The sequence below is a fragment of the Danio rerio genome, chromosome 22 (assembly GCF_052040795.2).
Source record: "Danio rerio strain M-AB ecotype USA chromosome 22, GRCz13ab, whole genome shotgun sequence".
Lineage (NCBI taxonomy): Eukaryota > Metazoa > Chordata > Actinopteri > Cypriniformes > Danionidae > Danio > Danio rerio.
Genome location: NC_141042.1, coordinates 7234228 through 7260778, shown reverse-complemented (window position 1 = coordinate 7260778; position 26551 = coordinate 7234228). Strand labels below are relative to the sequence as shown.

Here is a 26551-nt window from a genome sequence, read left to right as displayed (position 1 = left end):
TAACAGGGAATGCTTTATGAATATTCTCCTAATCCTAGTGCAAACAGCATTAACATAAATAACTTTCCTAGCTAACTGATAAATCATGTTCATCATAGGAACATAAATTGTTAGTTGGGTCTACCGCAGCTTTATTTTATTTAAAACTGAAGATTAATGAACCTCACTTTCTATATCTGTACTCAGCTGAGATGTGTGCACTTTCATGGGTCAAAAGCAGTAAAATAATTTCAAGTTAGGATAACTATCCTTGACAAATACTCACTACACTTTACCTATAATCACTCTATTGATGAAGTAGCACTATTTTAGAGGAATGTAATGTGCAGCTCTGGGCACTAGAGAGCGACAATGTGCTTGTGTCATATTTGTCCAAATATCAAAGAGAGCACATCTCATGAAATACTCTCACACAAACACAACAAAAGCAGTAAATGACAGACAAACTAACACAGAGAATGGTGTGATTTAATATTTAATAACAAATGATATTTGGAACATTTGAATGAGCTTCAAGATGCTGTTGGTGATCAAAATGGCCGACAATCCCTGATGGAAAAAACAGCATATGCTGGTATGGTATGTTTTGTTGCTGGTATTGCTGGTCTGAGTGCTAATCCTGACCATTAAGATAGCAAAACCAACATACCAGCAACAAAACGCACCTAACCAGCATATGCTGTTTTTTCAGCAGTGACAACAACGAAAGATACAAAGTAGAATAACTACAAAATATTAAATTGAAAGAAAACCAAAAAGTGCAAGTAAATCAGCATGAGTTCTGACAACTCTAGAAGATACAACACCGGCTTTTGTTCTTGGGGACATTTTCATACACAGCATCTGTGTTTTCTGATTTCTGCAAGGAAAAAACAAACTCAGTCAGAAATCTTGATCTAGCAGCAGAATTGTTAGTTCAATGTGGTACTACCTCAACCAAAATAGCATTATTTAACAACTTTATGAATGCATATGCAACATATTTTACTTCAGTGTGACATTTTAAAATCCCAGTAAAACTTAAATTATTATTTATACATAATTTTCATACCAAGGGTTGGTCTTTAACATGATGGTGATTATTTGTCTTGCTATACTTAGGTTCTTTCAAAAAAATAAATAAAAAAGGTATTAAAAACAAATGTATTTGTATGCCACCTAGTGTACAGAAACCGTCGCTGCATTTCAGATTTGTTGAGCATTGGGGCAGCAGGTGAATGTCATCATAACACAAAATAGTTCGATTTGTTTAATGTGTAAATCCTAAATACTGATTTCTTTTTGAAGAACCACTGCTGCTACAGAGCAGATGTTAAAGGAAATGACATCAGTCACAGTTCGTCAAAACCGTTACCCCATCAAACATTATAAAATCTAAAGTTTGTCACAGCAGCCTCTGACAATGGTTGACTGACACAAAAGCAACAAACACTAGTTAAAACGCGTCGACAAAACAACTAACGACGGCTTAAAGGTGCACATCACTTCAGAATAAACAACACAGCAGCTTCAGCTCGAAGCCACCAGCACAGGTAAAATAGTCTAGTCAACATTTTTGTGTCTTTTTAATATTTAATTGTAAGCTACAACTAAGCTCATAACGCCAAATGAAAGTGATAGACGCAATAACTCGACAAAATCTTGACTGAACGATAAAACTTAACGCTTTTAAGTTGTAATGGATTAGACCAGTGTTGTCTGTTTTATTATGGCATTGTAAGATTTCATATTCAATTCGGTTGTAAATTTTTAACCTTTTAGTGCCACACAGGGTTTAGTCTTGTGTACTGGAATGGTAACCAGATTCGTGAACTGAAAAATGCAACGTTTTGCTAGGTTTCCGGGTTAAACGACATGTTTCCTGGAAATGTGCAGCAGAGTTTGAGATGTGTTTTTGGTGGGTGTGCCCAAAAAGTGTCAGCCCAATCAGCAGTGAAGTGAATGTAAAACACGAGCTATTAAAGAGACAGCTCGCAAAATGGGTACAAGAGTAAGTATTTGCACGTTTATTTACATTAAAATCAGAATAAGTGAAATAAGAACATATGAAGAGTCCAGATGCAAAAACCTTGAAAATGCTGTCTGAAATTTTCTTCCAAAATGAACATTTTAATCAGTAAAATAACTTTTACAGCAAAGAATACGTCTTTTTTTTAAATTGTTTTCAAAGTGAAATAACTCAGTATAAACAAAGGAGGCTAAGAAAAATGTTCATTTTTGATGGAAATTTCAGACGGCACCTAGAGGTTTTTGCATATTAACTCTTCATATATAAATCTAGAACTTTTTATAGGCTTTAGTTTGTCTGCAAATGTTGAGCACAATAATTAGTTTCTGCTTCCCTTTACTCGATTGTGATGTTCTCTTTTATTCTCGGTGGTAAAGGGAGGGATGGTAACATCAAGTGTATTTTGTGGTTCTAAAAGTGTATTTATAGTGATTCAAATGGGGGAATGCCCCTCCTAGCTGCTAGACACTTGTGTCATCGAAACATGGTGTTCAATGCACCACCATTTCCATTTAAAAACACTTTTTGTGGGGGCTAATTGCAACCCAAATAAATAAAAAAAATTACCAAAATTTTGGCTCACAACTTATTTTTGGTACTGAGATGACACTGTAACCAGCTACCTTTTTATAATTTGCTATTCCTGAATGATTTAATGTTAAACCATTGCCTTGTGTTTTCACAGAGCAAGTTATTTAAGTGCCGTCTGCTTATTAAAATGTTATATTGATGAATATAAGTCAATAAAATTAACTCAAGATGGCCAGGTGCAATGTTTTGCTTTTATTTTACTCAGTCCCTAACAATGTTTTATGACAAAATTCCCAAACAAATGAAATTGTTGGTGATCTACATCAACAAAATCGCTCAAATAAAAAGTGGCCTGTTGTTCCAGCATCCAAATTATGAGCAAGATTTACAAGTTAGCTGTAAGATATTCTCTTTTATACAAGCTAAGTCTTTTGTGAATTATACTTTGAGGGTGTCACAATGGCGCAGTGGGTAGCAGGATGGCCTTACAGCAAGAAGAACGCTAGTTCGAGCCTCGGCTCTGTGAGTTTGCATGTTCTTCCCATGTTGGCGTGGGTTTCCTTTAGGTGCTCTGATTTCCCACACAGTCCAAAGACATGCGCTATAGGTGAACTGAATAAGCTAAACTGGCCGTAGTGTATGTTTGTGAAAGAGTGTGTATGGATGTTTCCCAGTGTTAGGTTGCAGCTGGAAGGTCATCCGCTGCATAATTCACTTTCTTTTCAGCTTAGTCACTATTAATTTGGGGTTTCCACAGCAGAATCAACTTATTCAGCACGTTTTATGCAGCGGATGCCCTTCCAGCTGCAACCTATCTCTGGGAAACATCCATACACACTCATTCACACTCATACACTATGGACAATTTAGTCTACCCAATTCACCTGTACCACATGTGTTTGGACTGTGGGGGAAACCGGAACACCCGAAAGAAACCCACGCGAACACGAAGAGAACATACAAACTTCACACAGAAACGCCAACTGACCCAGACGAGCGACCTTCTTGCTGTGAGGTGAACACTAGTGTTCACTGACCGTCTGATGTACATTTTACACACAACTTTAAACTGTAATCACATAAACCATCTGCAACACCTCCAGCAACAACTTCATCAATGATCTCACCTTATTTCGTGTTTTAGGATCACACTTCGCTGAACGATTCCTCTCTTGACCTGTTTTTCTCCATTTCTTGCAGCGCATCACGGTGATGAATACAATCAGAAATGCAGCGGCGCAGAGGAATGCGATGTTAAATACAGGTAGATCATCTGTGATGAACAAAATCAGTCATTAGTCAGACTGAATCTGATAATATACAATGGATACAGAAAGTATTCAGACCTCTTTGATATTTTCACTCTGTTATATTTCAGCCATTTGCTAAAATCAAGTTCATTTATTCCTCATTAATGTACACACAGCACCCCATATTGACAGAAGAGCACAGAATTGTTGACATTTTTGCAGATTTATTAAAACAGAAAAATTGAAATATCTCACGGTCATAAGTATTCAGACCCTTTGCTTTGACTCTCATCTCTGTTTAATTATACTGATTGGACTTGATTAGGAAAGCCACACACTTGTCTATATAAGACCTTACAGCTCACAATGCTTGTTAGAGCAAATGAGAATCATGAGGTTAAATGGAAGATGTTTGGGACGACCAGAACCCTTACTAGAACCAAACTGAGCTCAAACTGGGGAGAACAGCCTTGGTGAGAGATGTAAAGAAGAACCCAACGATTACTGTAGCTGAGCTCCAATAATGCGGAAAAATGTAGAAAGTCAACCATCACTGCAGCCCTCCACCAGTCAGGGCTTTATGGCAGAGTGGCCTGATGGAAGCCTCTCCTCAGTGCAAGAGACATAAAAGACTGCATGGAGTTTGCTAAAATGGCGAGAAATAAGATTCTCTGTTAGATATGGGACGATAACCGTTTTCAAGATATACCGCAGTTTGGAAAAGTTAATATTTTAAAACCGGCAAATTTTTCTGCTATGCCGTTCCTAAGGTATGTGTAAGATTTTTTGTGAACAACAGTATCGCCAGCAGAAAAGATCTCCAAGGATTTCGTTTAAAATTGTACTGAAATCTGTGTTTTTGAAACAAATGAAGACAGCAGAATGATTGATTCAATGATTTATTTGAATTATTTAGCCTGGCATCCCAACAGCCATACATTATAAGATATTAATATTAGGTTAGATGTAGGTCGTGACTTCAGGTGACCAAAATTCAATGTCTAGCCAGCATCTAAGGACAACATTAATTTGACGTCCAATAACGAATTAGATTTTAGGTTGTGTTAGAAAGTGACCAGATTCCAATGTCGAGCCAACATCTTATACAATTGTCAAATTGACGTCAAATACTGACATTTATTTGTCAGGTATGGCAACCAAAATTCAACGTCTCATAGACGTCATAGTGGTAATGTCCACACTTCGTCAAGCTGTAATATCATTAGACGTTGATAATTGGTTAAATTTAGGTTGTGTTAGAAAGTGACCAAATTCCAATGTCGAGCCAACATCTTAAACCAACGTCATATTGACGTCAAATACTGACATTTATTTGTCAGGTATGGCAAGCAAAATCTAACGTCTGATAGACGTCATAGTGGTGACATCCACACATCATCAAGCTGTAACATCATTAGACGTTGATATTTGGTTAATTTTAGTTTCTGTTAGAAAGTGACCAAATTCCAATGTCGAGCCAACATCTTATACCATTGTCATATTGACGTCAAATACTGACATTTATTTGTCAGGTATGGCAACCAAAATTCAACGTCTTATAGACGTCATAGTGGTAATGTCCACACTTCGTCAAGCTGTAATATCATTAGACGTTGATATTTGTTTGAATTTACGTTTTGATAAGAACCCAATTTTCAATTTCAAACAAAATACAACATCCCCTGTTGGGGTACAATGCCAATTTAACGTCATGTTGATGTTCTGTGCCAGATGGGGTGTTTACTATTCCAAAATATTTTAAATGTTTCTCAAAACAAAATATATGATGTTCAAAGTGGAAAAAGTTTTAGTTGTTTTACCCCAAAGTTTACAAAGAATATAGTTTAGAGCAGTAATCACAATACTGTGAATCTGTGATATTTTTATCCAAGGTTACCATAACGTCAGAATCTTAAACCGGTCCATGCCTACTCTCTGGTCTGATGAGACCAAGATAGACCATTTTGGTCTTAAATCTAAGAGTTATGTGCAGAGAAAATCAGGCACTGCTCATCACCTGTCTAATACAGTCCCAACAGTGAAGCATGGTGGTGGTAGCTTCATTCTGTGGAAGTGTTTTTCATCTGCAGGGCCAGAACGACTGGTGTCAATCATGGGAAAGATATCCTGAGAGATATCCTGAATGAAAACCTTCTCCAGAGTGCTCAGGACCTCAGACTTAAGCCTGGTTTATACTTCTGCGTGAAGTGACCGCCGCAACTCACGGCGCAGGCAACGCGCGCAACTGTGCATTAATACTTCTGCGCACTGTCTCCGTTGGTCTGCATTAACACTTCCGAAACGCTAGTGGGCAGTGAGGTGTTAATGTTCCTCTGTGTCGAGTTTCTTCGCTTCTGTTTTGCTATTCTGAACACTTCCTGGATGTACAAGTGACTCAAACTCGCTCATTTTGAGGCAGGAACCGGCGGACGCGCAACAACTTTAACTATGAGGTAAACACAAAACAAAACTTTCCATCCGGAACTCCTTCACGGGACTCCACACTTGTAAACAATCGCTCGCGGCATTCGCGCGGCTCTCGGTCCCGCCCAGACTCGTCGGCGCTAGCAAGCCGACCAATCACAGAGCTTGCGCTACGCGTTGTTGCGACGTGTAGTTACAATTTTTGAGAGGTGCACGTCAGTGACGGCGACGGCCACGGCGAAGGGCCGTAGCATACGCCGGCGTTTGACGCAGAAGTATAAATCAGCCTTTAGCTGAAGGTTTACCTTCCAACAAAACAATGACCCTAAGCACACAGCTAAAATAAGGTTTCACAACAACTCTGTGACTGTTCTCGAATGGCCCAGCCAGAGCTCTGACTTAAACCCAATTGAGCATCTCTGAAGAGACCTAAAAATGGCTGTCCACCAATGTTTACCAACCAATCAGACAGAACTAGAGAGGATCTACAAGGAGGAATGGCGGAGGATCCCCAAAGCCAGGTTGCTTTATCTTTCCTAAAAAGACTTATGGCTGTATTACATCAAAAGTGTGCATCTACTAAATACCAACCAAACTGTCTAAATACTCAGGATTTAAGATATTTCAGTTTTTCTTTTTTAATAAATCTGCAAAAATGTGAACAATCCTGTGTTTTTCTGACAATATGGGGTGCTGTGTGTATTAATAAGGAAAAAAATACCTTAAATGATTTAAGCAAATGGCTGCATTATAACAAAGAGTGAAAAATATAAGGGGGTCTGAATACTTTCCGTACCCACTGTAGGCTTTATTGTTGGTAATGTATACCTTCACATGGTTGACAGAGTGTGTTGACGTCCAGATGTGTGGTCTGGTTGCTGATGGTGTTGTTGATCACACAGCTGTAGGTGTTTTTATCCTGATATTCCACCTCCAGAGGTAGAGAGAGACTGATGCTGAGATCAGACACACTGATGCTGGACAATACACTGTTTCCTTTGTACCAGGAGAGACTCACAGCGCTCACATTCACCACTGAACACAACACTGAACAATAATGCACTGATGAAGATGAGGAGAAAGAACACTGTGACGAGTTGAGGTGAGGAACAGGCAGACGAGCTTCAAAACCCAAGACAGTAATGAATTATTAGTTGAGTATTTAGTGTTAAAGGAGTGTAAATAGCCAAATGTAAGAATGTTTACTCACCATAGACAGAAACACTGAATATTTTTGACATCAATTTAACACCATTTATCTCAAGCTGATATTCTCCAGCATGTTTAGATTCGATGTTTGTGATGGTCAAAGATGCAGTCTGTCTGTCCACCTTCAGTCTGTCTCTGAATCTCCCATCATTTGTGGAGAATAATACGTTTTTAATGCTTATTTTAGCTATGAGAGAGTTTTCGGCTACAAATTTCCATGTTACATCATCATCTATATCTATTACACTAACATCAGTGTTTAAAGTGACTGAATCTCCCTCCATCACTGAGACGGACTCACCAAAAACACCTAGAAAACATGAAGAGGTATTAAGACTTGTTTATATTAGAACTCAGCTGTAGATTTGTAATGTACATGTAAACTAAATAACCATTTCAACAACAACAGAGACACAAATACATGATAACCTCATCTTTATATATATATATATATATATATATATATATATATATATATATATATATATATATATATATATATATATATATGTATATGTATATGTATATATATATATATATATATATATATATATATATATATATATATATATATATATATAACTATATATCACTGGCCACTTAATAAAGTACACCTTACTATGATAGCATCACACATGGTCCGTTATCCTGCATCAGAAGATGGGTACACTGTGGTCATAAAGGGATGGACATGGGCAACGACAATAGTCAGGAAGGCTGTGGCATTGACATGATGCTTAATTGGTACTAATGAGCCCAAAGTGTGCCAAGAAAATATCTCACACACCATTACACCCCCACCACCAGCCTAAACTGTTGATACAAGGCAGGATGTTTCCATGCTTTCATGTTGTTGATGCCAAATTCTGACCCTACCATCCGAATGTGGCAGCAGAAATTGAGACTCATCAGACCAGGCAACGTTTTTCCAATCTTCTGTTGTCCAATTTTGTTGAGCCTATGTGAATTGTAGCCTCAGTTTCCTGTTCAGGAAACCTGGTGTGGTCTTCTGCTGCTGTAGCCCATCCGCCTCAAGGTTGGACGTTTTGTGCATTCAGAGATGCTCTTCTGCAGACCTCAGTTGTAACGAGTGGTCAATTGAGTGTTGGAATATTAAATCAATTCCATGCGTGTTCATGAAAAAAGGTCAGGAGAGGTTTTTCTTCAATGTCAAAAATCATAACAATTTATTGGATACAAATGAATAATTCGATTCACAGAATTCTGTTATCCTCAGTGCAATGCAGAAGTTACATTAAGGAGGTGCGCAGCCACTTTCTTTTCCCGACTTCAACTTATATAGGCAGCTGATATTAACAGGTGGAGTTTAATGAAATTCGTCATTTGTCAGTCATTGTTCAGTCCTCCATTGGCCGCACCCCAGAAATACTTCCTCTTTTTCTACAAATTTTCTGCACAAAAAAAAAAAAAAAAAAGCAAACAACTTTCTGTGCTCCTTGTTCAGTTTTAACACCTCTCTTCAGACAGGAAGATTCTGCAGAGCTGAATTTAACTTTGGACCCGCATTTTTCTACTTCTGCAAAAATGCTAATTAGTATGCACAGCACTCACACACAACAGTAGAAGTTCAGTTAATATATGACCCTTACATGGCCAATAAAAAGTAATTGTTTGATTATAAATAAATAAATAAATAAATAAATAAATAAATAAATAAATAAATAAATAAATAAATAAATAATTAATTAATTAATTAAAAAATGATTCCTATTTTCCAACATCAGTTACTGTTGCCTTTCTATCAGCTCGAACCAGTCTGGCCATTCTCCTCTGACCTCTGGCTTAACAAGGCATTTGCGCCTACAGAAATGCCACTCACTAGAGATTTTCTCTTTTTCTGACCATTCTCTGTAAAACCTAGAGATGGTTGTGCGTGAAAATCCCAATAGATCAGTAGTTCCTGAAATACTCAGACCAGCCCTACTGGCACCAGCCATTATGTCATGTTCAAAGTCACTTAAATCACCTTTCTTCCCCATTCTGATGCTTGGGTTGAACTGCAGCAGATTGTCTTGACCATGTCTACATACCTAAATGCATTAAATTGCTGCAATGTAATTGGCTGATTGGAAATTTGAGTTAACAAGCAGTTGGTCGCTGGATGTAAAATATATATATATATAAAAAAAAAAAAAAATATATATATATATATATATATATATATATATATATATATAGTAGAAAAGCAGCCTAAAAATATTTCAACAGCTCAATTCAATGATTTTGACTTTCAAAGCCTCCACATGCAGATCATAACCAGAAACATTTACAAATTATTAGTGGATCTCACAAGCAGTAGATGAGAATTCACTTGAGCTCATGAATGGAAAGAAATGCTATAATAACTTACCAGCGCAACATCTCCAGAACAAGCAATACAAAACAAACATCTGAAACATGTTCTTCAACAGTTCTGCTTCACTTAAAGACCTCCCGCTCCAAACACTGAAGATGGTGTGTGTGTGTGGGTGTGTGTGTGTTTATGAATCCTCTCACAAGCGTTTGACCCTCCTATTGCTTTTTATACAGTGACCTTTATAATTGGACTAAAGTTTTCTGGTCGATGGAAATATTTAGTATTTTTAGTTTATGCTAATAGAATAACATGTTTTTTTTGATGATGATGATGATTTTCTGACTGTTGAATGGCCAAATGCAGATACTATGTGTTCGATGAACTATATTTCATAACAAAAATTGCAAAAATGTTTTTTGTTCTTTGTATTTTTTGTCTCGTTTCTAGCCCAAATATCAAAAAATCCTTAAACCAAAAGGCCTATTCTAGACAAGCTAGATGTATCCTCTTGTTTTAAGAAATTGTATGACAGAATTAAGTGAGTTTTACCTTAAAACAAGCTAAATAATCTGCCAATAAGATAAATGAAATAATCGTATGCCAAAGCAGAAAACAATATTATTTTTGTTTGTTTAACTTAATTTTGGTATATTATTTCTGAAAACAAGATTTGAAAAAATTCAGATATTTGGACTAGACATTAAAGCGTGGTGTGTGGAAATATCACATTGACGTTGGCACCTCACAGAAGCAAGTTTCCTGAGGTTCATCCTCTGAGTCAAACTGAAAGCAGTTGACTTTGTGAACTGTGGGCTGATCTATTTGGTGGGCTGACAACCTGCATTGGGGGGCTTCAAAGGAAGTATTAAGAGCTTGCAGGTGAAGTGTCTCTTTCTGCTATGCACAGCTATATCTCTGTATTCAACATTTGTAATAACAGTACAACGATATGATCAGTTTTCACTTTGAATGGCTTTAAAGACTGCCCATTTTTTGTTTGTGTGTTGACTCTCTCTATTAGATTCAGCTTTTTGTGCATTTTTGTGGTTTTCAATTACCCACATTAGCATTTCTCACAAAAGATTGTTTAAAGATGTGTTACTAGTGAACTCCTAGCATTTGCAAGGCACCCTGCCTTGGTGGCCTTTTAGTACCCTTAAAAAACCCTTGCAGCTGCATTTAACCCTTTCATTAAGCTACCAGTGCTGAGCAACCTCCAAACTGAGAGATGAGGTTGAGAAGGTCTTTAGTCAGGTAAATAAGGTGCCCAAAAGTAAATGGATGTGTCAAGCTTTTATCATCATACTCGAAAAGTCTTTGAGTGAATTTGTTGTATTTTTATAGAATTTTGACAAAAAATAATTAAGTTAATCTGTTTTGAAATTACCAAAAATTCTTGGTTCCCAGAACATTTTAGAGTGGTTATTTCAAAACTAACCTAAAATAACCTACACCGAAAGATCCCTCATGGTTATTTTTAGGTTATTTAGAAACATTATTTTGAATAAAATAAACCTAACCTTTTTATTTAAAAATAACCAATCTGCAATGATCTGGAAATTTATTAAAAAAAAATTAAACCTAAAAAGAAAGACCCCTCAACCTGAGCACATTCAATCTGTCACACAACTGCTGAAATATACCTGTGGCTGTTGTGTGTATGGCCGAGCGTTAAACTTACACTCAATTATTCGTCCATAGAGTATACACAGTCAAACTCTAGCTTTTGCTTTGTTACTTTTAAATACCGAAAGGGAAGTTTAAATTGCTACAAAAGTACTACAAATAATAGACATAATATTAATTATTTTTCTGTCTTTACAAATTATGGTGTAAGCTGTTTGGATAACTTTCTTAGACTTTACTGGCAATTGTTCTTCTCAATATCTTTATTTTATTAAACTATAACAAAGAGGGAAAAAGTATGCATATAATTACATTTACTTTAACATGTTCAATTCAACCAGCTTGATATTAACATTTTACTAATGTAGTTTTTATACAAATCTTAACAAAGATATAAGTAAAATCTGTTAAATGAGGCCATTTGTATTAAATATTATAAAAAATGCTTTACTGTTATAATCAGTCTCTATTGATTAAGTAGCACAATTATAGAGAAATGTAATGTTCAGCTTTGGGCACTAGAGAGCGACAATGTGCTTGTGTCATATTTGTCCAAATATGCAGGAGAGCACATCTCGTGATAAACAAACACAACAAAAGCGGTACATGACAGACAAATGAGTCCAGAGAATGGTGTGATTTCATATTTAATAACAAATGATATTTGGAACATCTGAATGAGCTTATGGATGCTCTTAGTGAACAAAATGAGCGACAACCACACTAAAAGATACAAAGAATGAAAACAAAATATTAAATTGAAAGAAAACCAAAAAGTGCAAGTAAAACAGCATGAGTTCTGACAACCACAAAATATACAATCACCGGCTTTTGTTTTTGGGGACATTTTCATACACAGCATTCGTCTTGTCTGATTTCTGCAAGGAAAAACAAACTCAGTCAGAAATCTTGATAATGCAGCAGAATTGTTAGTTCAATGTAAGATTATCTCTCAACCAAAACAAAATTATTTAATAACTTTATGAACGCATATGCAACATATTTTACTTCAGTATGACATTTTAAAATCTGAAATCATTTTTTATATATAATTTTTACTCCAAAGGTTGTTTTTTAACACAAAGCTGCTTGTTGTTGCCTGAAAATGATGGTGATTATTTGTCTGCTCTAATTAGGTTCTATAAAAAAAGTTGCTTGTCTGCCACCTAGTGTACAGAAAACGCCACTACCTTTCAGATTTTGATTGGGGCAGCAAGTGAATGTAATGACACAGAATAACTCGATTTTTTATGTGCAAATTCCTAACATTGATTTATTTTTTGAAGAACCACTGCTGCTACAGAGCAGATGCTACAGGAAATGACATCAGTCATAGTTCGTCACAACCGTTACCTCATCAAACATTTTAGATGTAAAGCTCGTCACAGCAGCCTCAGAGCTGAGAATGGTTGACTTTGACACAAAAGCAACAAAAAAACTTGTTAAAACGCGTCGACAAAACAACTAACGACTACTTAAAGGTGCACAGCATGAATTAGCATGAACACAGCAGCTTCAGCTCGAGGCCAGACTCCAGCACAGGTAAACTATTGTAGTCAACAATTCTGTGTCTTTTTAAGGTTTAAATAGGCTACAACCAACATCATAACACCTAATAAAAGTAATAGACGCAATAACTCGACACAATCTTGACTGAACGGTGTTAAGTTCTGATGAATTCAATATTGAACACTACTGTCTGTTTTAATGTGACACTAACTCTTTATATTCATTTCGGTTGTAAGTTGTTCACCTTTTAGTTCTACACAGGGTTTAGTCTTGTGTACTGGAATGGTAAGAGATTCGTGAACTGAAAAAAAGCAACGTTTTGCTAGGTTTCCGGGTTGAGTGACATGTTTCCTGGAAATGATGTGCAGCAGGGTTTGAGATGCTCTTTCTCGTTTGGTGGGTGTGCCTAAAAAGTGTCAGCCCAGCTGTGAAGTGCATATAAAACATGAGCTAATAAAGAGACAGCTCGCAAAGTGGGTACAAGAGCAAGAATTGTTTGCACGTTCTATAACATTAAAAGCAGAATAAGTGAGATAAGAAATGAGCATTTTATCAGGCTGTGTGTAGGTTCAGTGATATCACTTTTATGGCAAATAATAATTCATTTTTATGGTCTTTAAAGTGAAATAACTCAATATAAACAAAGGATGCTGAGAAGAAATGTTTATAAATCTAGAACTTTTATAAGCTTTAGTCTGTTTGAATATCATGTATTCAAGTAATTGCAATGTCTTATCATCCATAATGTGATATATAAATATCTATATGTTTTTCTTACATTTATTAGATTAGATTAGATTCAACTTTATTGTCATTACATGTGTACAAGTGCAAGGCAACGAAATGCAGTTTAGGTCTAACAAGCAGTGCAATAGCAGCAAGTGCAGGATACACAGGTATAAGTTATAAAGTACAGTTATAGAAAAACTATGGTGATATTTACAGATGGATGTACCATGAACACTATATACAGGTTGTATTAGCTATGAACAGCATCTAGCGCAAATTCCTTAGAAAAGGATAGGCCTTAGGAAGGTGTGCTAGACACTTATTAATGCAAAAAACAACATACAAATATATAAACATTTTGCTATTGTATTGTGGAATAATACTTTCTTAAACTTTTCTGTGATTTTATATAATGTTAAGTATCAACCACAGTGATCAGTAATGAGCAATAATACACACTATAAAAATTACAAAGCCATACATTCATAACAGTCTCAGAGGTAAGTTGATTGCTCTTTTCATTAAATGTTTATCTTTATATTCTATAATGTGATGCAAATGTTGGATCACAATAATTAGTTTCCGCTTCTCTTTGCTCTATTGTGATGTTCTCTTATTCTGGATAGTAAGGGGATATACAGTAATATTAAGCTTATTTTGCACTTCTAAAAGTGTATTTATAGTGATTTCATATGGAAAAAGAAAAAAAAAACTACACAAACAATGGCCTTCTCAGCTATCAAGAGTATTAACATCATCAACGCACCACCTTTTCCATATAAAAACAAAAACACATTTTTTGTTGTTGCTAAGCGCAGGCTAGATTAAAAAAAAAAAAATCAAAACACAAATTTCCCAAATACTGACTCGCAACTCACTTTTGCCACCAAGATGACTGACAGACAGTATTAATCATGGCTACATGTTTGGAATTTGCTATTCCTGAATTATTTAATATTAAACCAAAGCTTTGTGTTTTCACAGTGCAAGTCTTTTAAGTGCTGTCTGCCTAAACTGTTGCCTACATATATTGATCTGAATTTGGGTCAGTAAAGTTAATCTACTGGATTGCCAGGCACAATGTTTTGCTTTTATTTTACTCAGTCCCCAACAATCTATGACAAAATTTAAAAAAAAAAAAAAAAAAACATTGCTAGTGACATCGACTAAATCGCACAAATATAAAGATACCTGTTGTTCCAGTACCCAAATTATAAGCAAGATTTAAAATTTTGCTATAATATTTTCTTTTCTTTTTTTTTACAAGCTAAGCTAGGTGGTTCATTCCTCTGTGGTGACACCTGATAAATAAGTGATTAAGGCTAAGGAAAATTAATATATGGATTACAATCTAAGCTAAATCTTTTATAAATTAACTTTTGAGCAGAATGGTCCCTCGTGTGGGATTGTTGTTTCTGTGCCGCCCGTTGTTCCGTCCCACATACTGGAATTAGAAAGTAAAGAATGTAGCTAAAATTTCAAACATGGATTTAAAATCGGCCACTGTTCTTAATTGAGACTTATCGCCTCATCATGGAAACTAAATGGAATACAGGGTAAAATTCTAAAGCTGTTCAAAAACTCGAGAGAAACTTGCAGATGAAAGGGTTAAAAATGGAACCCAATATTTTATATTACCATATCTTATAAACCATAAAAGCACAAACTAATTTTTGCCTAAAGCAGTTCCATAAAACTCTTAATGTATGATAGCATAACTTATCATAAATAATATTTTTTGGGGTCTAAAAGTTGAATTTGATAAACACTCAATGGCCACTTTATTAGGTACTACTGCCTTTATTAGGTATTACTGTCCAACTGCTCATTAATGCAAATTTCCAGTCAGACAATCACATGGCAGCAACTCAATGCATTTAGGCATGAAGACATGGTCGAGATGATCTGCTGCAGTTAAAATTGGGCATCAGAATAGGGAAGAAAGGGGATTTAAGTGACTTTGAACTGGGCATGGGTGTTGGTGCCAGACGAGCTGGTCTTAGTATTTCAGAAACGGCAGATCTACTGTAATTTTCATGCACAAACATCTTTACGGTTTACAGAGAATGGTCTGAAAATATCAAGTGAGCGGCAGTTCTGTGGGCACAAATGCCTTGTTGATGCCAGAGGTCAGAGGAGAATGGCCTGACTAGTTCCAGCTGAAAGGCAACAGTAACTCAAATAACCACTCATTACAACCGAGGTCTGCAGAAGAGCATCTTTGAACACAAAACACATCCAACCTTGAGGCGGATGGGCTACAGCAGCAAAAGACCACACCGGGTGCCACTCCTGTCAGCTAAGAACAGGAAACTGAGGCTACAATTCACTATGATTAGAAAAACGTTGTCTGGTCTGAGTCTCGATTTTTGCTTCCACATTCGGATGGTAGGGTCAGAATTTGGCCTCAACAACATGAAAGTATGGATCCATCCTGCCTTGTATCAGCAGTTTAGGCTGCTGCTGGTGGTGTAATGATGTGGGAGATATTTTCTTGTAACACTTGGCCCAGTAGTAACAACTGAGCATCGTGTCAACGCCACAGCCTACCTGAGTATTGTTGCTGACCATGTCTATCTATTTATGATCAGTGTACCCATCTTCTGATGGCTACTTCCAGCAGGATAACTCGCCATGTCATCTCACACTGTTTTATTGAACATGACAATCAGTTCACTGTACTCAAATGGCCTCCACAGTCACCAAATCTCAATCCAGTAGAGCGCCTTTGGGATGTGGTGGAACGGGAGATTCATCTCATTTATGTAGAGCTGAGAAATCTGCAGCAACTGAGTGATGCTATCATGTCAATATGGACCAAAATCTCTGTGGAATGTTTCCAGTACCTACTTGAATCTGTGCCATAAAGGATTAAAGCAGTTCGGATGACAAAATGGGGTCCAACCCGGTACTAGTAAGGTGTACCTAATAAAGTGGCCGGTGAGTGTATTATAAATGCATTTTCTACTAAAAGTGCTCTGATTTCCTACCACTACTGACTTTATTTCTATAGCACTAATCTGCACGAAAGAGTTGACTTGGCTTAAATAAAAGAATAGGTTTGCGAAATGGAAAAAACATACTCGTTATTTAAACTAAAGTGCAAACCCGACGTTTAAATGGAATTTTAAACACGTATAGCTCTTTTCATCTGCCCCTTAACTAGGCCGGCCATAATAACAATGACAGTTGGACCAAAAAACCAAAGTCTGTTCACTGACCGTCTGATGTACATTTCACACACAACTTCAATCAGCAAACTTCAATCACACAAACCGTCTGCAACACGTCCTGCAGCACCTTCATCAATGATCTCACCACTGTTCGTGTTTTAGGATCACACTTCGCTGAACTCTTTCTCTCTTGACCTGTTTTTCTCCATTTCTTGCAGCACATCACGACGATCACTACAATCAGCACAGATGCAGCGGCGCAGAGGAACGCGATGTTAAATACAGGTAGATCATCTGTGATGAGCAAAACCAGTCATTAGACTGACTGAATCTGATAATATAGGCTTGATTATTGGTGACACATACCTGGACATGGCTGACAGTGTGTGTTGATGTCCAGATGTGTGTTCTGGTTGCTGATGGTGTTGTTGATCACACAGCTGTAGGTGTTTATATCCTGATATTCCACCTCCAGAGGTAGAGAGAGACTGATGCTGAGATCAGACACACTGATGCTGGACAATACACTGTTTCCTTTGTACCAGGAGAGACTCACAGCGCTCACATTCACCACTGAACACAACACTGAACAGTTATAATGGGATGTTGAAGATGAGGAGGAAGAACACTGGGAATAGTTTCTGATGATGACAGGAACAGGCAGGCGAGCTGGAAAATAAAAGATAATAAACAGCAACATGAACTGATAATAATAGTCTAATCAGGTTTGATCAGTTCAAACTATAATAAGAATAAATATTACAGCAGCGATGTTAGTTATGAATTGCATTATGGGACCTTGATCCCTTGAGTGACTTACATTGACATGTTTAAATAGTTTTGGACTGATATAGATACTTGGACTTAGTCTCTATTCATCAGGGTTTGCCACAGCGGAATGAACCACCAACTTATCCAGCATATGTTTTACGCAGAGGATGCCCTTCCAGCTGCAACCCAGCACTGGAAACACCCATAAACACTCATTCACACATAGGATCGGCCAATTTAGTTAATCCAATTCACCTATAGCACGTCTTTGAATTGTGGAGGAAACCCACGCTAACACAGGAGAACATGCAAACTCCACACAGAAATGCCAACTGACCCAGCCGAGGCTCGAACTAGCGACCTTCTTGCTGTGAGGCAACAATGCTGAGCCACAGTGTCGCCCTTAAAACAACATATTGTATAAGAAATAATATGTAGGGCTGCGCAATATATCCATTTTAGCAGTGATACTGCAATGCGCACATACAGTAGGCAATGGTCACATCGCAAGATATGCAATGTTGAGTTGTGACAAGTCTTAAGTTGAGTCTGCCCTATTCGGTTTGTGACTGTATGAACATTTCAAGAAAAGTTAATCACAAGAAATTGTACTATTTGTAACTTTAATACCGTAAATAGAGGCCCGTAGCCAGGAGGGGTTCAGGTGGTTTGGAAGACCCATCCTTCACCAACAGAGAATCCAGAAATTGTCCCATGCATGAGCTTATTTGTGCAATTATGACTGCTATGCTATCATAAATAGTGAAAATAATCCATCGAAAAAGTCTTTAGGTCCAAGCAGAGTCCCCTTCTGGCTGTTGATCCGGCGTGACTTCAGCTAATCAGTTTTGGCCAATGCTAACAAATATTCTGCTGTAAGTATACTTTTTTCTCTACTGTATTGTTTTTAAACTGAGAAAAAAAATTCACAGGTAACTTCTTTATAAATCTTAAAGCATATTCCTGAGGCAAAAAAATGAGCAATAAAAAGGTGTGATGCACCAAAATCAGCCTATATTAAATTGATTTGAACACTAGTTTGCCTATTATTGTTATCCATTAATAGAGGCTAGAAAAATTGTGAGGCTTTACATCTATTATTATTATTGTTATTATTATATTTTTATTATTATTATAATGCTTTAAAAGTTTTTTTTTATTCAAATGGCCAATTTCTGCCTAAGAAAGGTTAAATGTGATGGTCAATTTGTTATTTGCCTAATAAATTAAAATAGACTACAGTTTTTAATTTTAAAACTTTAATAGATTCCTGTATTTTTTTTTTAATATGTGATTTAATATGTATTTTAAAAATCAGTATTATTTCACATTTCTTTATTATTAATCTTTAGGAAATGTGTTTAGTATATAAAAAGTGTGGTTCTGATGACCATCCGACAAGCTAATCCAGTAAAAAAAAAGTGCTTAATGTTACTAAAATGCAGTATTTAAATCTCATAATTAAATAGAAAATGAGGCATATAACTGCAAAAAGGTTCACTTTTTGAGAAAATAGAACCACCCCATTTAAAAGGTTGGCTACTGGTTTGAGATACATTTTATTTTATTAATTATAAAATAAAGCTAATGCAGGGCTTTTTCACAATTGATTTTTCCAATTTCTGTACCTGAGTGCAGTTTGAAAAAAAACATAAAGCATCATCACTTCTAATTTGTTTATTATTTTGATGCATGATTCAATTCCCTGTTGCAATCCGTCTGAATTAATGAACACTTTCCAAATAGAGTTATTCAAGGCATCTGATGAAACTGTGTTCATAGCGCACTATTTATCGCAGAAAAACAAAATATTGCAATGTCATATTTTTCCAGCCCTAATGTGTAGTATTAAGTCTGTAAAATAACAGAAAGCTCTGTAGTTTATTACCAGATTTTAATACTGTAATTTAAAATGTTAACCCTGGAAATATATTGCTCCAAACTATTAAAAAAAAACGCCAATAAAAGTCACTTTTAAACTTTTTAACCTCAAAAGTTGATAAAGTCCCACAATGCAATTCAAAATTATAATTGAAATAAAAAACATGAATCACAAAATACAGAAAAACTGTAAAATATACAGATATTTTTTATAGTGAAAACCTTAAATCCCTAAAAAATGTAAAGTCTGTTTTAATCAGCTTTACAGCTCAAATAATGTAAATGTAATCAGACTTTACATAATAATTGAGGTCGATGCCAAATCATGTTTACATTTTTAATAATAAGATAATCTAGTGTCTGTTTTCATGCTATCAGTAAATTGTTTTTAGACCCTTCTCAATAAGTGCTAATTATCATTTAGATGTCATTACTTATTATTTTCATAAGTCTGTAATGTGAATTAAAAAGTATCCTTTTCACTAGTAAGTTTACTATACAGTATTTAGTGCATCTCTCTGAACTGCTAATTTTATAATGTTACGCTGTTTTCCATTTTAGTTACTATGCCGACGCATCAACCGTTAATCAATAAGACAAATTTTGTCAGTTACATTTAAAATTCTGTACATTCTATATTCCATGTGTTGTACAGAACTCCCAAGGACACAGAAATGACAATCCCACAAGTGGGACATGGTCAGTGGGACCACAACTGGCCTAACCCTAACCCTTAAGAATGTAAGAGTAAATAAAGATTTTATATAACTTTTAACATTTAATTTATAAAACAAACTAGTATTTATTTCACATTGCTATTTAAATACTAGCATCTTTCTCATTAAGTACAACTGATGATTTAGAGACGAATGCTTATTATTTTTGATTCTAGTGCTTCTTAAGTTATTAGCATGGCCAGACAGAATCTGCAAAGAGTTTTGCGGAGTGATATTATTATTATTATTTTTTCCGAGTGAAGTAACTAAAAACATGCAAAATTAGATTCACCTGTTTGGTAAACAAAGCAAGTCATTCATGTAACATATCTATTAAAAGAATTAAAATATGACTTTAAAAACTGTTTTGTACATATATCATCAATGTTTGCATATTCAATAATATTGTTGGAAGTAATATAAAATGTGATAAAATATATTTAATAAGTAAATAAATACTCAATGATAGGCAAACAAAAACAATCTGTGGATTTATGCACATTCAGATTCTTTGTGGGCCTAGTTAGTACTTTTTAAAAATGTATTTATTAGATGCTAAAATTAGTTGTGACCCTGGACCAGGTTGTAGGTCGAACGGGAATATTTTTGGGAATAACCAACAATATATCTTATGAGGCAAAAATCGTAATAATATTAAATAAAGATCATGTCCCATGAAGACATTTTGTACATTTCCTTCTGTAAATGTATATTATTATTATTATTATTATTATTATATTAGTAATATGCACTAAAAACTTAATTTGGACATCTTAAAAGGTGATTTTATTCCTAATATTTAGACTTTTACATTTATTAACATTTTATTTATTTATTTAAATTTATTAAATTTCCTATTTTATTTACCTGTATTTCAAACAAAAACTGTCAAATCAATGGAAAGCGTTTTTATTTGGCTTCCAGATTATGTATAAATCTCAGTTTTCCAAATTAACCCTTATAACTGATTTTATGGTCTTGGTTCACATTTATTAGGATCTATTTTTACTCTTTGAATAGCAGCAGTCATCTTCATTAGCGACACCCAACTATTATGACTTTGAATTGTGGAGATCCGTCACAGAGAGATCAACTGTTCCCTTTTAAAAAGCATGTATATTCTATTTGTGAATACTCTATTTGTGAATACTTTATTCATAAGGTAATAGTATTAATTTATAATTTTTTTTTTAAATTATGAACTAGTACCTTATTACCAGGATCAGGCAGAATTTGCCGACATTTTTAACATTTCTGTGTAGAATTTAATGCAAAATCTGGTATATTTACGCAGAACATGTTTTGTAGTAAAGCAACTAAAAACTTAAGACGTTTAAATAAAAGAAATATCTTTTAAACTTCATTTAAAGTTTACAGCGCAAATCCAATTAGCACCACTTGTATGGTAAACAAAGTAAAATGTTAAATACGAAAAGAACCACAGAAAATATTACTTTACAAACTGTATTGTACATAATTTATATCAACATGTCCATATTTTTCAATAATATCACTGAAGTTAATATAAAACGAATAAATAAACACATGTACACACATTTGTAAATAAATAGACTCAATGATGGGCTAAAAAATCCAGATTCCGCATGGGATACTTATTAACAATTCTTATTGCCTGTTACCAGTATTTATTCATTATTTATAGTTTTAGGACTTATTAAATACCTATTAAATGGAAACTAGTACTATTTATTACGAAGCGCATACTGATTAGCTGCTATTTTAGTACAAAAGATAATATTTAATAGATACCACTAACGGTAACGATATTTCAAATGTTTCTTGTTAGATTTTTTTAATATTTAAAATCTTCTTTGGCAATTCTGAATAGTTATAATATAAAAGTACGCAGTTGTAACCAGAAAGATATTACACACAAAAAAAAATCTTGTTGGCTTAATTATTTAGTTAAATCAAATTAACGTTTCCAGACATTTAAACTTGTATCAATTAAACTGATCCAAAATATTAAATTAAACTTTGCATAACTTCAAAAATGTAGTTGAATATTGATAAACGCATTAACATGTGTTGAAGTAATAATAAAAAAAAAATTGTAATACTGACTTTTCGTTAAAAAAAGTCATTTTTAGTGCACAATGTAAAAATGTAGGGTTCCAAACAATTGATTCATGTCATTCATGTTGTCCCAACACAAATCAATATAATCTAGGAAATTTAATTTGTATTTAACACTGACCCAAAAAATTGTCCTAAGAAATAAAGAAATGTGTTGTTTCTGTTACTGTAAACTTTACCCATTTTTGGGGCAATTTGTTCTTAAGCATAATAGATTTACAGCATATACTGTATATCATACAACACACTTAAGATAAACATTAAAAAAAACATTAATAGCACAACAAACAGTGGCTAACTCTTCCCATTTAAAATTTAGCAAATCAATCCCACAAGGAAGAAATTAAAGTTTAAATCTGTTGGTCCTTGCCAAAGGGGCCCTTTTTTGTAGCTATTATTTTAAATAACAGTTTGAACAAGCAGCAGTTTTTTGAGTGTAGTAGGTATTGTAAAAAGTACTCATCTAAACAATAAGCCTCAGCAGCTAATCAATAAGTACTAGTGCTTAAAGAAAAATGAGGTGAACAAAATATAAATACTTGTGTCTTGATTTGACTGTATGCTCCAAAAGAGCTATGAGCTGGAAAATTACTTTATAAACAGGTTATTTGTATTTTAAAGGACAAGACAAACAATCTGTACTCACCATAGACTGTAACTTTAAATCTTTTTGATGATGTATTATCTGAAAATATCTGCGCTTCATAAACTCCAGCATGTTCAGATCTGATGTTGATGATGGTCAGAGATCCAGTGTTATTGTCCAGCTTCAGTCTGTCTCTGAATCTCCCATTAGGACCATCCATTGTGGAGAAGGCCTCATAAGCTCTGTTAATAAGAGCTATTAGAGATTTATCAGCAATGAAGTGCCATGTTAATTCACCTTTGTGTAATTCAGTAACACCAGTGTGTAGAGTGACAGAATCTCCCTCCGTCACTATTAATGACTGCATTTCATTCCTACGGGAGCCAAACACACCTGGAAAACAAGAACAGGGTCAGATTTATTGACCGTTGCTTTACACAGTTTTGAATCTCTCAACTGTCTCTCTGAAGTGAGTTTTTAAACAGTTTTAGAACTTTAGACTGTATTCCATAGTGGCATGGCAAGCTTCATTTAAGAAGAGTGGCTGATTTCAAATTCTGGTAACATTCTAAATTCTGAACACTCTAAAGTCCATATGTGTGATGAAACTTCCAGCATCACAAATAAAACAATCCCACATGAGAACAATACTGCTCAAAATTAAATATGAAATCAATAATACCAGCAGAGACGCAACAGAAAACTAAATGCGACATACTTAATGGGTAAAATCATTGTATTTCAGTAGTCTCGCTCTTAAAAATTCAAAAAGCACGTTTTTGTAACACTACTTTTTTATACATTTTAGAAATCCACAAATTAGTTCAGAAGATTATTGGTAAACCTTTTGCCCTATATCTTCAGTAATGTATCTTCTGAATTGTGAAACTGCTCTACACCTTAGTCATGGACTAGAATCTGTGTTACAACATGTATCTAGCAAAAAAAAAAAGTTATTTTGTTGTGATTTTCTCCTACAACATTCCTTCGGCCAATATGTGAATAGATCAGATTACCATTTCATACCCTTAGAAAGACGGACTTGTATGACTTGCATCAGACATTTGATGATTTCTGGTATATCTGGAATCCTCCATGGGAGTTTTTAGAGAATGTATTTTGAAAGACTTTTTTATTTTATTTATTTGTTTATATATTTGTTTGTTTGTTTTTATTTGTTAATTTTACCCTTCACAAAAGACTTTAATTACTAGGCGATGGACGATTGAAATAATAGACGGCTATATTATAGTATATGGTAACATGAGACGCCTAAATCACTGCTCTGTCATTGCAAATCTTTAAATAATTATTTAAAATTATGGTTTCAAGCATAAAAAAAACAATAAACAAAAAACATTTTAGGTTCTTTGTAGAACTGTTGTATCTTTTGTTATATCAAGTATATCTGTTTTAAATGTAAAGAAGAGAAAATTAAAATGGTTTACCTAAAGTGAAAGTAGCAGCAGTTTAGTTTATAAAAAAGAAATAAAGCCTTAAAGTTATAAACTTACCTGTCTTGAAGCCCAAACACAACAAAATGAACATTTGAAGCATTTTTAAAAATAGTTCAGTGTCTGATCTAACAAGACCATGTGCTGATGACACACAGTCTCTTCATCTGTGTGTGAGATGCATTCTTCGATTTTGACCCTCCTTTTCATGCGCGCACTCACGCACACACACACACACACACACACACACACACACACACACACACACACACACACACACACACCGAACATGTCCTAATATTTATAATGTATACATGTAGTCTGTGTATGTGTTGAATCATATAAAAAGTGTACATTTAAACACTTTTTTACATCTTAAAGTTGATTTAAAATAATGATTTTTTTACTTGAAGTTGAACTGGATTAACTTTTTCAAGTTTTTCATACTTTACATTAAGCTGACCTAACATCAAGTTAAATTTTGTATACATTAAAAAGTGAAAACATGATGTTCTGCTGCTGTTATCACTTTGAAAAAATGTATGATTTATGAGTTGTAGTTATCCATTTGAGACCAAAAAAAATTACGAAATGGGTTTTTTTCTGTTTTAATACTGAATATTTCTTCCCAGTTTCAAAAACTTTTTAAATTTAGAGCATTTTTACATCATATTTTTACATAAAATACCAAAAGTTGCCTTTATTTCAGATTTTAAAACTAATGTTTACATAAAATAATACATATGCTTTCAAACTCCTGCATCTGTTTAATATTTAGCACATGAAAACTTTTGTAAATTTGACCAACTGTTAAAACAAAGGCTCTAAATAACAATATTTTTAAAATGAAAGATTGAAGAAATGTTATCAAACCTTTAAAAACATAAAACATACATATAATCCTTTACTACTGAAATGTAGCTCACAGAAGTAGGAGAGTCATAAACTGTGTGGAGTAATTCAATATAATAACAATAAAACAAATGATTTTAACTGCTTTTATGATCGTTCAGATGTTACAAGTGGTTCTGTATAAAACATTTTTTTCAGTCTTAACGAGTCAAGCTGGTGTTGCGAGTCAAACTGAAACCTGCTGCGGTCAGTGTTCTTCAGAAGCGTGTGTGATCTGGATGGACAGAGCTGGTGCACGAGTGTCCAATTGTTTGATGTGTGTATAGTATGTAGGTTAAAAGCTGCTTCCTGCTCCGCTATTAAGAACCTGAGATGCAGTCGCTTTCCTCACAGAACAGCTTTATATATTTAAAACAATCTGCTTAAATAGTCTGAGTCACTGGTGAGATTTATACTGGATTCTAGTGGATCATCAGGAATCAGTGTTGTGTTGTTTTTGCTATTCAGCAGTTACAAAACAGTGTTAGATTGGTTGAGGCATTTTTTTTTCCACATTGTGGTTTTTGCTATTCAGTAACTCTCACTGCATCATTTGCACAGAACACCATCTCTTTAATTTTCTAAAAGTATAACCTTTAAAGTCTTTAACTCTATTGTTTTGATTTTTTTTTTTTAGTTTATAAAGCAGCATTGTTACTTTTTTTTTTTTTTTTTAAAGAGGCCTTATTATACATGAAATAGGTTCATATCTTGGTTTTAAGGGTCTCCAACAACAACTAATATGCATGCAAGGTCAAAAAACACTTTCATGGTCTTATAATCTGCATTTATTTTTACCTAATTATCCCAGCGACTCCCGTATGAATCGTCCAGTGATTCATTTGTTCCCAAACCCCTCCTTAGCGCGAAGCTAATCTGCGCTGATTGGACCAATGACAGTCTGTTGCGATTGGTCGACTGCCTTCAGTCAGAGAGTGAAATGCCCAACAGCTAATCAACAATATAAAGGTAATCACAGTTCATACACGCTCGATAGTGTAGGTGTGGATTTTAGCTCCCAGTGGGTCAATGTAAATACAGACTATGGACTTGAAAATTCAGACGATTAACTATTTTATTGAGCAAAAACTCCAAAAACTGTCGAGGAGATCTTCTAGCTTGTCTCACTCTGCTCTTTTCACAGACACACACACACACATATTGAGCACGCACACGCGCATAAACAGACACACACACTACCTCCTCCACTTTGCACCCGATATGAGAATAAAGCGAGTTAACCTGATACAGTACACGCGGTTATAAGTAACAAATCACAACTAAATACATTTGCAAGCTAGAGTCAACGAGGCATCTTTGAACTTACACTTGAGAAATGAAGGAAGAAACCCATCCTGACATGTCCAGCAGTAAGTTAC

General features: G+C 34.8%; 2 protein-coding genes across 2 annotated transcripts in view; one reads left to right on the top strand and one right to left on the bottom strand.

The window, feature by feature from the left end:
* Positions 1–460: 460 nt before the first annotated feature.
* LOC137488901 (uncharacterized) lies at positions 461–25666 on the bottom strand. Its single transcript, XM_087304814.1, has 10 exons — positions 24342–25666; positions 22888–23220; positions 17143–17445; positions 16922–17070; positions 12191–12243; positions 9794–9900; positions 7424–7732; positions 7042–7335; positions 3667–3812; positions 461–859 (listed from the first exon to the last, which is right to left on the bottom strand). The coding sequence occupies exons 1-10, from the start codon at positions 24382–24384 to the stop codon at positions 791–793; spliced, it is 1806 nt and encodes a 601-aa protein (XP_087160940.1). The 5' UTR covers positions 24385–25666; the 3' UTR covers positions 461–790.
* The window catches only part of si:ch1073-188e1.1, a 75089-nt gene continuing 61245 nt past the window's right edge, over positions 12708–26551 (top strand). The window contains exons 1-2 of the mRNA XM_087303473.1: positions 12708–12907; positions 16995–17061. The gene's annotated coding sequence lies outside the window, so the exon portion shown is untranslated. The remainder of the gene's footprint in view (positions 12908–16994; positions 17062–26551) is intronic.

Bases quoted from the DNA above. Each gene is read 5' to 3' on its own strand.
- LOC137488901 (XM_087304814.1), bottom strand. From the start codon at position 24,384: ATGCTTCAAATGTTCATTTTGTTGTGTTTGGGCTTCAAGACAG. The intron at 17,446-22,887 runs GTGAGTACAGAT...TTTATTTTCCAG, and splicing joins ATTTAAAGTTACAGTCTATG to CTCGCCTGCCTGTTCCTGTC. The intron at 17,071-17,142 runs GTATGTGTCACC...TGCTCATCACAG, and splicing joins ACACTGTCAGCCATGTCCAG to ATGATCTACCTGTATTTAAC.